The sequence below is a fragment of the Anolis sagrei genome, chromosome 1 (genome assembly GCF_037176765.1).
Source record: "Anolis sagrei isolate rAnoSag1 chromosome 1, rAnoSag1.mat, whole genome shotgun sequence".
In the NCBI taxonomy this organism is placed as follows: domain Eukaryota; kingdom Metazoa; phylum Chordata; class Lepidosauria; order Squamata; family Dactyloidae; genus Anolis; species Anolis sagrei.
Window position 1 is genome coordinate 246,294,027 of NC_090021.1, and position 14,896 is coordinate 246,308,922.

Genomic DNA, 14,896 nt, shown 5'->3' on the forward strand with positions numbered 1-14,896 from the left:
TAACCCCAAAAGTCTGGGGTTAGAAAATACTGCAGATATAATTTCAACAAGGAAACAGTAAGAACATAAATGACATAAATGATTGACATCTGAAATTCCGATACATTGCCAATGGTGGGATTAGACTGTAATGAAAAAAATTAAAGCACCACAAGCCCTGCCTTTGGCAGGGCTCTGTGGTGCTAGCTTGCTACTTAAAAGTATAACCTATGCTTCATTACATTAAAAAATGCTTATTGTTGAGTTTATATGAATCACACATACCTACATACAAAAATACATAGAAGGTTAAATCCTGTCATACATCTTGATTGGAGTAAAACCACGGAATCAATGGAATTTACCTATTTATTTATTTTTATTTTTATTCCACCTTTCCCCCACAGGGGCTCAAGGCAGCTAACAGTGACACACCATACTTCAATAGAAATTTGAAACAATGTGAATGCATATACATATGAATATAAAAAATTAAAAAAATTTTTTGTCATAAGTGTAAAAGTGAAAATATAATTAAAACTACGTTTAAAAACTAGGCATCCCCCTCAAATCTCATTCAAAGCAACCCTCATCATTCACTAAATGACTGACCACTCAACACATCAATTGTGAAAAGTCCTATTCTAGTAGATGCCAGCTACAAAGTGCACAATAGCAGTGCCTTGAATCCAATGCAAGAAGGCATTTCTGCTTGCAAGTGAACCTATAGTCCTTTTCCTCCAAGACACCAGTCTCCTTCAAACTGGATTCAGAATATATGTGGGCGGCTGGGGGAATTCCAAGTTGATTTTTAGGGGGTCATAGAGTGCTTTACTTAAAGTAAACAATCAATTCCTCTCCTCTCTACATGTGAGAATAACTGTTTTCAGCCCATGCAACTGCTCTATTCCATTCAACCCATTGTCCTTACTTTTCCCCAAGGAGATTCCCACGAGGGCTCTCCAAGTTTGGAGGATTTCCATAATGCAAAGTCATTTGGAGAATGCTTCTCACTTAAACGATCTGCTGAGACACTCAGGTCACCTGTGAAAGATAAGAGAGCAACTCTTTCAAATATTCATGAACCTTTCAGAAATTGTCTTTATACATTCAATAACTCTATTGACTTACCTTCACCCTCCTGGAGGGCTTTTTGATCTCCCACAGCTTCAGGGACCAACTTAGCATAGGAGTGTTTTTCTGAGGCATCAAATTTCACTGTGTCAAAATAGACAGATCCATTGGACACATAACTAGAAGATAAAAACACAATTTTACCCAAAGCTCTAATTAGCACTGGAACAGTCACAAACCCGGAGTTTTGAAAATGTATTTTTGAACTGCAAATCTCAGAATGTTCCACAGTCACCATAGTTAATGACCATACAGATTGGTGAGTCCGAGAGTTATAATCTGAAATGTACCTTTCCATGCCCTGTAATGTTGCTGTTGCATCTCAAAATAATCAAGAAACAAATGATCACGTTATATAAATACTTTATAAATCAAAGAAAAAATAAAACCCACCTATACTTACCCGTATCCATTATCTACAATCTTCTGAACAAAGTCTACAATTTCAGGTATATATTCACTAACACGAGTTAAGACATCTGGAGGTAATACCTAGAAACAAACAAACAATTTAAGGCACAATCTCCTTGAGTCAAGTCTCATTCACATGACAGAACCTGAAAAATTATTTTCTTGGATTACTCTCAGAATCTCTTTGTCGTTATGTGCCTTCCAGTAATTTCCAATTTATGGCAACCCTAAGGTAAACCTATCACAGGGCTTTCTTGGCAACATTTTTTTTCACAAGTTTGCCAAGACTGGGGGAGTTTGATTTGTCCAGGACTCATACAGTGGATTTCCATGGTTAAATGAAGATTTGAAACCTAGTATTTAGAGTCTTCATCCAAAATCCAAACCACTATGCCATGCTCGTCCCAAATCCTTAGCCATCCAAAATGTAATTTTTCTAAGCTCTGGAATATTAATAAGAACATCCAAAAAGATGCATTAATAGAGCTGGAAGTACAGCCACACATATTTATAATTCCAGAGTTACTCAAGCTGTTCTTCTGAGAGAAATAGACTGATATCTATGGAAGCTTCAAAAGTTCTGCCCAGTTCCTGCATTTGTAATCTCATCTTTATTTTATGTTGAAACATGCTAAAATGTTATCTCTGCAAAAACTTAAGAGCTGAAGCTGAAATAAAATCAGAGGCTAAAATGAAAACCATCACTACTGGGCCAATGACAAGAAATTAGATCACGATTTATATCTTTGTTACAGTTGTAACAAAGGAGATCACCAAAGGAAAGTGTCAACACATTGCCTAAAATTATACTAAATTATTATGTATCCAAATCCACCACTAGAGTTGCAACTACAATGTAGCATTGTATGTCTTCTTTCTCAACCTTCCAAGGACAGTGCATTTATAACAAATCAGCATAACCATTAATATATATATATATATATATATATATATATATATATATATATATGTTTTGTTGTTGTTGAATTTGCCAAGCTACTTACATTGAGAGCTGCCATATCGTTATGATACTCCTCTTCCCAGAATTTGGGTAGCTTGGAAAATATTGAGTTATCAGTCACCTGACTGCCAAGTTTACCATCCAGCCACTCAGCGAGTATATCTTTAGCTTCTTGTAACAATACCTGGAAATAAATAAATATGTAACTAACAAAACAGCACTCTTATCACAATTCATGATTTTTCCCAGTGCAGTCTTTGCTGTGTTTCTAGTTGCCAGTATTATTTTTTAACCTGGATCCAACGATAACCTTCACATATCAGCAAAGCTGTCTTCTCCTGGTCTTTGCAGCCCTTGGTGTTTCATTGCTTCAATAGGTATTCTTACTCTAAGTTAGGCCTGCCCAACCTAGCCAGCTGTTCCAATTGCCAGGAATTCTGGGAGCTAACATCCAAAACACCTGGAGGGCTGCAGGTTGTGTAGGCCTAATCTAAGGCATACTTTGAAGGGAGCCAGTGGTTGCAGTAAGGTAGCTGAATAGATTCTATGAAGTTGTAGAAGATATACCTGTCCCTTTGGTTTTGGGCTTTGAGAATTGATTTATCTATCACTTGATTATGCACTGTGATACTAGTGACCCTCTGGTCAAGCTAAGAGAGCTTTTCTTGCTTTTCTTCCCCAATGTATCCCATTCATCACATTTTCTCTGTAACAGATTAGGAATGGAAAAGAAAGCTGTGGATAAAAAAGGAATCTGTTCTGTCAACAGTGTAAATCCACTGGCAGACATACATCTGATACAATTGAATACCAACTTAAGTGATATGTGGATTCAGGAAATTGAAGATGATCTTTAAGAAACACATTTTGGAAGATCACAAGGAAATAGTTTTTGTCATCATGAAGAAATTTCGGTTCTCCCAGCTTTGCTACTTGAAATAAATGCCTTGTCTCAGAAAAGAGCATCAACCCTACAAAACCTGAAATCCATCAACGACAAACCTCAGCATGTCTACTGACATCTCCTTCAGAGAGTTTCTTTTTGAGCACATTTTCTAGAGATTCCACAGCAACCTTCACCGCAGCCTGAATCCTTTCCAGCATTTGTTTCTTATCAGGGTCAGGGGTTTCTTGTAGCTTAGCTGAAAATGGCTGATTGAAGAAACATGAATTCAATGTAAATACAAAACTGAATGAAAGATTCTTCAAGGTATAAAACAGATATTTTAGCAAAAACGATATAGTCTGTACAGATACAGGGCAAAAAAAATAATCAAGTGTTTTAGGCTACACCTTCACTGTAGAATTAATGTAATTTGAAACAACATTAACTGCCATGGCTCAATGCTACGAATATCACGAGTGCTTGATTTTACAAGACCTTTAGCTATATCTGCCAAAGAGGGATGGTGCTTCAGAAACTACAACTCCAAATATTGAGCCATGACAGAAAAAATTATGTCAAAATGCATTAATTGTATAGTGTAGAAGTACATAAGGTAGGTGTACACAGCCTTTCTGGTCCCAAGGGCTGTACTCAAATCACAGTGGGAGGCAAGATTGGCAGACTGGGTGTGTGTGTGTGTATATATATATATATATACATACATACATACACATTTCAGCATTTGACATATCTATGGTCTGGAGACTGCACATTCCTTCTCCCCACAAGCCCTAGAGCATTATTACTTAGATTTTTAAAATACTTTACATTTTTTAAAATCTAAATTTCTACCTACACCTATTAGAGGACATGGTCTGCAATTTCACTTTTGCATCCAAAATCCATTTTCCAGCAGAATATGGAACTCTATAAGAATTACTAAGAGAGAGAGAGAATGCAGAGGCTTATATCTGACTGCCAGTGTGGGAAGGCAGATGAAAAAGTAGCATGAGGAGAAGGGACACAAGAGAGAGGCAGAGTTCATAAAGTGGGCATGATCTCACAATATGAGAACCTACCTGAGAGGCAATCTGAACATCTTCAAGCAGCTGAGTAGCAGATGGCTTTCTCTCTGTATACTGTTCAAAGAGATGGTTTTGTCGTGCCCTTTTTATAATCTACAACACAGTTAAAATGCATCCAAAAATGCAGTTAAACAATCTAAAGCTGAAAATCAGTATCAGTTATTTTGCAAAGCATTTCAAGGCTTACAAAGATGACAGAACTGAAAACTACTGTATATACCTCGGTATAGGTCTAGAAATTTTAGTTTAAAAATCCACGTAAAAACCTGGGTCAGCTTATTCATGGGTCACTGTAAGTACTGTACCTTAACTCTTATCAAAGAAAGGAGCCATCTCCTTCTCTGAGAACAGCATTCTGGGAGAACTTAAGAGAATCATCAACCCTTTCTACTCTTTCTGCTGTATCATCTCTTCTGACCTTTTTGAACAACAGGGAAGGTAAATGGTGGGTGTTTCCAAGGCAGCACTGGTGCTTTTCCTTTTCTGTGAAATGACCCTTGATTTATACATGAATCATAACAAAGTCCATAATTTTGGTCCCCAAACTTGCCTTCAACACATATAAGGTTGACTAATACACGAGTAAGCCTTCTCATTACTTTCCCTCTGCCTTTTCCCACCCAACTGCTACTGCCCCATTTCTTCTGTTTCAATTAGATCAGGCATGGGCAAACTGCAGCCCTCCAGGTGTTTTGGACTTCAATTCCCACAATTCCTACTTCCTATTAGGAATTGCAGGAGATGGTCCAAATCACCTGGAGGGCCAAAGTTTGCCCATGTCTGAATTAGACTTTAAGCATCCTGCTATGGGAATCTGCTGCACTGTGTATATTACACTGTACAGCTCCGATATATGCTGGTGATGATATAATTAAAATTAATCACCTTAAATAAAGTACATCAAGGTTCTGCAATAGATAAAAGGAAAATACTAAAACAAAAGAAGGTTGTAAAGAAAAGAAGGAGGGTATTTACTAATTCTAAAAGAAAACATTGTTGTAAAGCCGTAATAGAAAGGTAGGAACCTTAAACTTTCCATATGAGTAAGAAAAACTTACATTTCTCTCTATGAATGTAAGAACCTGAAGATTACTCCCAAGGAGTTGGAGGACCAAGAGGTTCTTGGAGAGAATATTTCTCTAGGCATTTGTAAGTGGTTTTATAATCAAATTCTGGTAAAAAGTGACCATATAGTCTTGCTGGAGGATCTAGAGATTTCTAGAGAAGTATTCTCTATGGTTCAAAAAGTTTTTATTTGCAGTTTTTCCACTTTTGTGGGGTCTTGTGCTCCTAACTCCATCAAATATGGCAAGCTTACTACAATATATTTCTCTCCAGGAACCTCTACATCAGTGGTTCTCAACCTATGGGTCCCCAAATGTTTTGGCCTTCAACTTCCAGAAATCCTAACAACTGGTAAACTGGCTGGGATTTCTGGGAGTTGTAAGCCAAAACACCTGAGGACCCACAGGTTGAGAACCACTGCTCTAGATCCTCCAAGTTGGCCACAGAGTTGCCCTGGGGAACTTAAGCAATTCCTAGAGAGGTGTTCTCTCAGTAAAAAGAAAAAGGAAAAAGCAACTGGTTTATATGTGTATTTTTCCATTTTTGTAAGGATAACATGACTCTAACCCTCACAAAAGTAGATGGCCTACTGTACAACTAAAAACTAAATTAAATAGTTTCATCTATTTGTATTATCTCAGAAGACAGATAATGGTATTACGGCACTTTACATTTACCTTGTCATCTATATCTGTAATATTCATACAGTAGAAGACATCATATTTGAAATAGTCTTTCAAAACTCTTCTCAGGATATCAAATGAGATGTATGATCTAAAATAAGTCAAAAGACAAATCCATTTTATGCAACAAAAATCTCACATTCACCAACCCAAAGCTGTTATACAAAGCATCCATAGCTTCACAATTTCCTAAGTATAATTGCATTTTTTAAAATACTCATACTGACAATGAAAGTCAGGGGAAGGCAACACACAGGCTGAAAAGACACTATCAGTAAACATCAACCCTCAACGGTCTTGCTACCTACAATGTTGATCTTTAAAGAGTCCTAAAATAATTTGTTTAATGCTTTTTTAAAAGCCAAAGGGGCTGCGGTGGTGCAATGGGTTAAACCACTGAGCTGCTGAACTTGCAGACTGGAAGGAAGGTGGTTTAAATCCACGGGATGGGATGAGCTCCCGCTGTTTTGTCAACCTAGCAGTTTGAAAACATACAAATGTGAGTAGATCAACAGGTACCACTTCAGCGGGAAGGGAAATGGAGCTCCATGCAGTCATGCCAGCCACATGACCTAGCAGGTGTCTACGGACAATGAAGACTCTTCGGCTTATAAATTGAGATAACCACTACCCCCCAGAGCTGGAAGGGCAAGTTTTTACCTTTATCTGTGTTTTGTTGTTTCTAGGCATTGAATGTTTGCCTTTGAGTTTGTGCATGCTGGAATCCGCCCTGAGCCCCCTTGGGGAGATAGGGCAGAATACAAATAAACCATCATCATCATCATCATCATCATCATCATCATAGAAACAGGACAACTTGTATTTTTAAAATCACAAAGAAGAAACATTGGGTTCCTGCTTATGACACCAAGCAGACTGAAGACTCAATTAGTGTAAAAAGACTGGCTATATTTCGTGATGTAAAATGATCTAGAGTAAACAAGGTAGCATGCTACAACCATATAGTTTTTACTCAGAAACGAGGTAGAAAAGATCCAGCACCAAGAAAAGCCACACAAGGGATGAAAACAAGGTGATGAATCCCCTGACAACAGCAGTTCTCATTCTCTTCTACCTGCCAAAAGGGTAATGCAGGCAACTCTGGAAAAGTTAGATAGAGGGAGAATGTGGCAATGACAGGGAGCTATCACCCCAGATCACCAAGCTATCACCCCAGATCACCAAGCATCTCTAAGAGAGAACAGGGAGTTTCATCAAAGGGACCTCACTAGTAAAACATATTCACATTGTTCCTCTTCCTCCCTTAAGATGTGTCAAGGAATCTTATCAGTCACTTTTTGGCTACAGTTTTTTTGTGGTGGTGGGCAAACAGCAAATTTTACAGGTATCTAGAAGTAAATTCGTAGAATTAAAACTTTGAAATTGGTTGGGTTAATCCTTTCCTTAGACTCTACAATCTCTCCAAATTTTATGTGCATATCTGCGACATATATGGTCACTTTTGGGTTTTCAATCAAAGCCAATTAGTTAAGTCTGTTGATTTGGGGTTATGGTACCTTGATCTAGATTTAGATCCAGCCTCGGTTGTATCTAGATTGATACAGACCAAATCAGATTCAGATCCAACTTGCCAAATTGACCTCTGAACCAAATGAGGCCCCTTCATGCGCAACTTTATCAATCAGACATAATACCTTTGTGAAAGGCGTTGCACTTCAAAAATCAAAGCCAATTGCCTTTTGAAATAGCACCATACCTTGCATGACCCATGTGGGAGGCATCATACACCGTTGGACCACAGCAATACCACGTCACTTTGTTGCCATTTTGAGGCTGAAACTCATCCTTAAACGGAAAAAAAGACACAGTACCGATAAGCAGCAGAATATGAGCAATCTGAAATTCAAAGGAACAGCTGCACAGATTATGTATGTTGCTTTTCTTTTTAAATCAGAGCTGTGTTACTGGCATCCCAAGAGCAAGATAACCATTTTCAGGTAACACTGTTTCAATCTTTGCTATGAAGGGAACATTATCAACAAACGTAAAAAGATTTACCTTATTACGAGTAAGACTGTTGTACAGGCAGAGTTTAGGTTGCGATGTCCCTTTTGGTGGAGACCAGGCAGGCTGGGTACGCTTGCTTTTACCTGGAAGGAAAGTTAAAAGGTTTACATTATTTTCCCTTTAACAATAAACCAAGAAAAGATAGCTAACACAAACAGATTCAAATGCCTTTAGTACGCCATTGATTATTTCAAAAGAAATTCTAGAACAACAGCCAATTAAAAGGAAAGAAAGTAGACAGGAATACAAAAAAATAAAAATGCAAGCATACATAAGTCATGGTACTGCTATTGTTTTCAGAAATAATTTCAAATCCAACCAGAAATCTACTTTCAATCCAAAGTGGGGCCAGCTGTTTAGTAAGACCAACCCTACAAACAAAGTGAGACAAAGTGAGGCGGCCATCTTAGGCATCACTGAGATGAAATAATTACAGGAGGAAAAAAATATTATGTGTGCATTTGGCTTGTACTATCATGTCCTTTAAACTGGTCTGTAGTGGACGATTCTGTCCAATTAACACCAAAGCCTTCAACAAAAAATAACACAAACACACGAAAAGCTGGGCCATGAGTAGAGATGGACAGCATGAGCTTCCTCTGTCTATGCAGCCTTTGCAGACAATGAAGACCTGACTTTTCTGGGTATCCCATTATGTCAGTGGTTCTCAACCTATGGGTCCCTCGATGTTTTGGCCTTCAACTCTCAGAAATCCCAACAGCTGGTAAACTGCTGTGATTTCTGGGAGTTGTATGCCAAAACACCCACAGGTTGAGAATCACTGCATTATGTAGCAAGGCTCTTCTCATCAGACTAAAAACAGGGTTTGGGGAAATTACAAGCCTTCAAAACAAACAGATTTATTTTAAAATAAGATTTCATTAATTATAATACATTTTCTCAGATGCACAGAAGGAGCACAACATTTAAGTGTACTCAGATGTATGTGCAGAGGCACACAGTTCTGGGGGAAGTATTAGAATGAAATAGAATACAGATGATGACTATTGCCCAATGTATCCCAGTTTATAGTTATTTAGATCCCAAATACTAAAAACACTGTTTGAAATCTAAAATAATAAAAAGCCATATATCTGAAATGCAATGAAACCTGAACTGCTAAGCATCACTCATCTCTTTGTTTCAGATTCTGTATCTTGTCCTATATGTAATTCCTCTAGATGGGGAAAATTAATGAAATCAATAAAAACTAGAAATAAACACTTTACATTTATTGTTGTTGAACATACTACCAAACTAACCAAAATGACTTTCAGTGACATTCTACAAACACATTTCTCAAACAGGACTGAAAAGTAATATTGGCAGATAGCTGAAAGCATTTTCAACAGTTTCCCAGCTCGCCCTCTGGTGTCCTCAAAGAAAAATGCTAACATTCAGCTCAGCTTTTGTGAGAGGTACGTTCCAGCACGTTCAAGTATATTATTAGGAAAGTAATATTTTTGAAACAAACCTACATGCATGATCTATAAGAACTATATATCTATAACTGCTCTTAGGATGAATTTCCTTGTGGAGAGAAAAAGCGGGGTATAAAGAAACATAATAAAATAAATCATAAATATGATATAATAGTAAGGTATATGAGAATCCACCCACAGCTTTTTGAGATGTTAAAAAGTATTCACTGCAAGCAATTACATAAGTTCTTATTAGTTCTAAAGAAATTCTGATGTAATAGAACAAAGCTTCCTATCGTTTCTTGTTCACTTGATCTGCAATGATCCTTTGTTTACAATATTACGGAGCTACTAAAATGCAGCAATGAAAGTATGGGCTGGCATGAGGGTCATCCAGATTTCACTTGCCAATAAAATATGAAACTCACAGCATGACTCTGGGCTAACAACTCACTCTAAGCTTGACCTACTTTGCAAGGTCACTGTGAAGATAGTGAAGAGTTGATATGAAGATAAAGTGGGGCTTTGAACCATGAAAAGAACAGTAGAATACAAATGCCACTTCATTAAATAACATTTAAAAACAGCTTAAATAAAATATATTGTCAAGCCACTGTGACAGAAATCTCATCATCCAAGGTCAGAGCAGCGAAAGCAACAGTCAATTGATAATTCCAGACATGCTCCACCACTTCAAACAATCCTACTGCGGTTATTTATATTCAACTTTGTGGAAGATGGAAAATGCTGAATTCAGTGCTAACACTAGATGAGCCTATATCATCTTAAAAAGAATGCGAGTTTCAAACCAATTTTTCTACTAGTCCCGTATATGCCTTCTGTGCCTGAGGCAGCTTCAGAAAATTCAGCCATGATTAGCATAATGTGTTGGGAAAACAGCTATGCAAAGAGATCACATTGTTCTAGAGAACATTAATTTGTTTTATATGAGGGAGGCAATCTTACTACAACATTGTATATAATGGTATTTGAGCATACATGGATTTTGGTATCCATAGCAGATCCTGGAATCAAATTACAGCACATACTTGGAGCTCAATGTAAACATATTAAATATTGGTATCAAAGCACAGTAGTAAAGGAACCAATTTACATACAGCTTGGCTAGTGAATCTAATATATTATAATGACATATTTGTAAACAGTTATTATAATAAGTAAATCTTCCATAAATACAGAGAGTATTACATTCCGCAGGCTGACGGCCAGATTTATCCTCCTTTTCACTGGAAAGGAATACTAATTATCAATTCATTTTTCTATAGTAAATAAATAATGTGGGTGGAACTTTGCTCCTAGTTAGCAGGAAAAGGATGAAAGACAGGGACACTGGCATTGTCGAACATCTATGACAAAGCTAAAAAATTATTTTAAATTTCATCCTCTAGTTTTTGTCAAAGGACTAAAATGTATTTCAGTCCAGATTTTGCTAATCAGCAAATCACTGTAGTCATGTAAATGATTAATATGGGGGAGGAGTCACAAGGACCTTCCTTCTCTATAATTCCTTCTCCCATTCTCTTTAAACATTAGAAGAGGATGCAGCATGTACATACATCTCCAGCCATTTTTCCTTTCTCCACCCAGCATTAGGAAGCCAAGGTCCTTCAAAGATGCAAGTGATCATTTCAGACTTTCCTTTTTTTTATGCAGAAGTAGGACTGGAGAGATTCAAATTCCACTTCACCATAAAGTCCCTTGACCACTTGTCCCAATCATTCCCTTTCTTACTTGTTCCTTTCACCCAACATCACATGCTTGATATGAAGAAAGACAGAAGAAAGCTCCTTTGAGGAGGGATGGGATGAAAGGTAATGGGCAAATAGTAGCCAATAATTTTGATACAAAATGTATGGTAGCTTGATGTCTCACTGTAAAAGTACAGAAAACAATGGTAATCAAAGGCAGAAGCTCCATGTAAAATAAGAGCTACAGAGTAACCCTTAACAGGGGCTTTGCTTATTTTTCAATTTAGAAATCAAGGTCTTTAACTCCCTGTTACTACTCACTTGTTTGGAGCTTACAGGAGTCACGTTTCTCACTGCTGCCATCATAGATTGCTTCTATGTGCCTGTACCAACGAACCACGTGGAAATACTGGTCCACAGGTGGGCCTGAAAGCTGTCTGAAAGCTTCCACATCTGCATATGAAAATGTGAACCCCTGGATATAGCTACGGGTGCTGAGATACTCATTCAGAGCCTTCAACCTGGCTTCCTCTTCGCTAATGTTCAGAATGCAACTGTAGTCAGACACTGCAAAGACAGAGGTAGATGACAAGCAGTCAGGTCCCTTTGCTTAAAAGTATCCAGGTACAAAACATCCCACAGCTTAGATTGGGTTGGGAGGAAGGCATGCCAGGGGATTTATGGCAGAGCGGAAACTGTTTGGATGGGTGGCCCTACAAATGTGGAAGGCCAAAATAAAGCCAAAAAAATGGAGATACAGATATCCTGCGTTTCACAAGTTCATCATATTTCTAACCTTGAGAGGATGTCATCCTTTTGATATGTTAGATGGCAACATTCACTGAACATACTGTTAACAGTATGATCAGATTTACAGTCCAAGATATACTGAAGATAACTGGCTAGGGAAAGGGTGTTGTTGTTACGAATATTGGTTTGTTTCAAAATACCATATGTCATTGCATAATAGTTGCAGCTCCTGGGGAGGAGGGGAATCCATAACCTAATCCAGGGTCCCCACACTAAGGCTCACAGGTCAGATTAGGCCCTCCAAGGTAATTTTCTGATCTAAACTTTAGACTTAGAATCACCTAATTCTGAAATGACTTGAAGGCACACAACATCAACAATCCTGACTTTCTCACCAGCCAAAAGCAGGCCCACACTTCCCATCTAAATACAGATAAGTTTATGTTGGTTAAAACTGTTCATCTTAAATATTGTATTGTTCTTTCTTTTATTTTTCTTTCTTTCTTTCTTTCTTTTTTTTTTGCACTACAAATAAGATATGTGCAGTGTGCATAGGAATTTGTTCATGTAAAATGTGGGTTAAACAATACTACCGTTAGGTAAAATTGTAATTGGTTAAGCAACCAAACCCAAAGGATGCCACCATTGGTTCCTCTTCATCCTGGAAGGAAGTGACTGGTGGAGTGCTCCAATGGGTTCAAATTAGGGGAATGAAGATTCCACCTGAACATTAGGAAGCACTTCCTAACCATAAGAGCTGTTCAACAGTGGAACTCCTTGCCTTAGGGTGTGGTGAAAACTCCTTCTTTGGAGGCTTTTAAATACAGGCTGGATGGCCATCTCTCAGGGGTACTCTGATTGGCTTTTTTTCTGCATGGCAGGGGGTTCAACTAGATGGCCAATGTTTTCAAACTATAGTTGTTGTCCCCCAACAATCTGAGGGACTGTGAACTGGCCCTTAGCTTAGTTTGAGGACCCCTGCCCTAATCCTTTATATGCTTTCAGCTCTTGCATGAGTCAGTGAATGGCTGGACAGGGTTTAGAGCAAGGATGGGAAATTGGAGGAGGGGGGCACTTTGCATCCCCTTCCCAAACCCCTGTGGGTTGCACAATCATATTTTGACCACAAATGAAACTTGAGGTGCTTTGAGGGCCCTGGGGGTAGAAAAACAAAAGTGGGGGATCCATCAGGTTTGTACCTTCCCTAGATCTGACTAAAGAGGGCCTAAATTACCTCTAAACCAAACACTTGACCCTGTAGCTTGAGGTCACTACTGAAAATCATGGGTTTAGGAAGAAACATTGTCGTTATACTTAGATCCAGAATCCTGTTCTGTGGTAAGCCACAGAACAGGATTGTGTGGTTTTCTAAGTGACCCACAGATCATACATTAGCTAATGTTCACCTACAAAACATTTCTTAAGGATACCTACTCATCTTGTAATCATAACTAGTTTAAATGGTTTTAATTTGCTGAACTTAAAACACAGTGATAATATCTACACTGACACATTTTTGAGATTTATATCTAAAATACAAATTTATCCAGGCTATCATTCGCCAAACATTTAGCCACTTCCACGATTGTCTGAATTATTCCTCAAATATATACTTGGAGAAAAAAGTCTGCTGAGAAACACTGATGTTCTTGTTGCTGTTTTGGGACTTAAAGTTGTTTTCAACTTGTGGCAACTCTAAAGCTAACCCATCACAGGGTTTTCAGATGGGGAGAGACCAACCCAAGATCAACCAGTGGGTTTTCATGGCTGAGCAGGGATTTGAACCTTGGTCTTTAGAGTCACAGTCCAACACTCAAACCAATAAACCACATTGGTGTCATAATGATTAGTGTACATTAAGTCCATCAAGTAAGGGCAGGGCTCAAGACTATATGAGGCTGGACAGGAAGAGAGTCGAGTACATCATGTGATCTTTTAAGACCTAGGAATCCTCAACTACTCCAACTAGTAATGATATCCACAGTTAACGCTGTATCACGTATGTCTGTCTTTTTCCTTCTCTGGCTAAGATGGCCAGATGTAGAAGGACAAGACTGCAACTTTAACAGTCACAACAGACTAAACTTCAATAAGCATAGCGGCGTTGTTCACTCTTCTACAGAAGTACTAAGGTCCTAGGTGCCTTTTCTCTCACATACAGTCAAAAAGAAGAAAACAAGCTGTTCTGCTATCAGCAGTGCCTGCTGCTTGAAGACCAAAGATGTAGTGAGAGGCTTGGCCAAAGTTGTACAATGACCACAACAACATAGCCTTACTCATTCATATACACACACACACACACTCAATTATGCAAGTTTCCAGAAAAAGTAGACTGAGAGATTTCCCAATCAATGTAACCTGATTTTAGGCGTAATAAGGCAACGCCTTGGAAGTGTCTACTGGGGCTCAAGGGAGTCACGTGACCGGAGATCAGTCGCGTGAACGCCACGTAACCACTTTGCAATCGCCCTGGCTCAATGCTCTGGAGCAAGCCTGGGCAAACTTCGGCCTTCCAGTGTTTTGGACTTCAACTTCCAGAATTATAGAATGAATGCAGTTTGACACCACTTTCGCTGCCATGGCTAAATGCTATGGGGTTTTAAGTGTTGTAGTTTTTTAGCCTTCTCCGCTAAAGAGTGCTGGTGCCTCACCAAATTACAACTGCCATGGTTCGACAGCATTAAGTTAAAGTGGTCTAGAACTTGTTAGAAAGTTTAGATATGTCACAAAATTTCAGGTTAGCCTCCCTACAGGCTTGTTGTAAGGCTAAAATAGGATGACTAT

General features: G+C 38.4%; 1 protein-coding gene across 2 annotated transcripts in view; it reads right to left on the reverse strand.

The window, feature by feature from the left end:
- Positions 1-14,896, reverse strand: part of CARS1 (cysteinyl-tRNA synthetase 1) — a 39,713-nt gene that overhangs the window by 21,044 nt on the left and 3,773 nt on the right. The window contains exons 2-11 of one of the 2 annotated variants that reach the window (XM_060768292.2): positions 11,684-11,929; positions 8,224-8,315; positions 7,922-8,010; positions 6,199-6,295; positions 4,451-4,549; positions 3,488-3,637; positions 2,529-2,669; positions 1,517-1,605; positions 1,111-1,232; positions 911-1,023 (exon numbers count right to left, since the gene is read on the reverse strand). In XM_060768292.2, coding sequence (XP_060624275.2) covers positions 911-1,023; positions 1,111-1,232; positions 1,517-1,605; positions 2,529-2,669; positions 3,488-3,637; positions 4,451-4,549; positions 6,199-6,295; positions 7,922-8,010; positions 8,224-8,315; positions 11,684-11,929 — 1,238 coding nt within the window. The remainder of the gene's footprint in view (positions 1-910; positions 1,024-1,110; positions 1,233-1,516; positions 1,606-2,528; positions 2,670-3,487; positions 3,638-4,450; positions 4,550-6,198; positions 6,296-7,921; positions 8,011-8,223; positions 8,316-11,683; positions 11,930-14,896) is intronic. The other variant, XM_060768301.2, reaches the window with a different exon arrangement.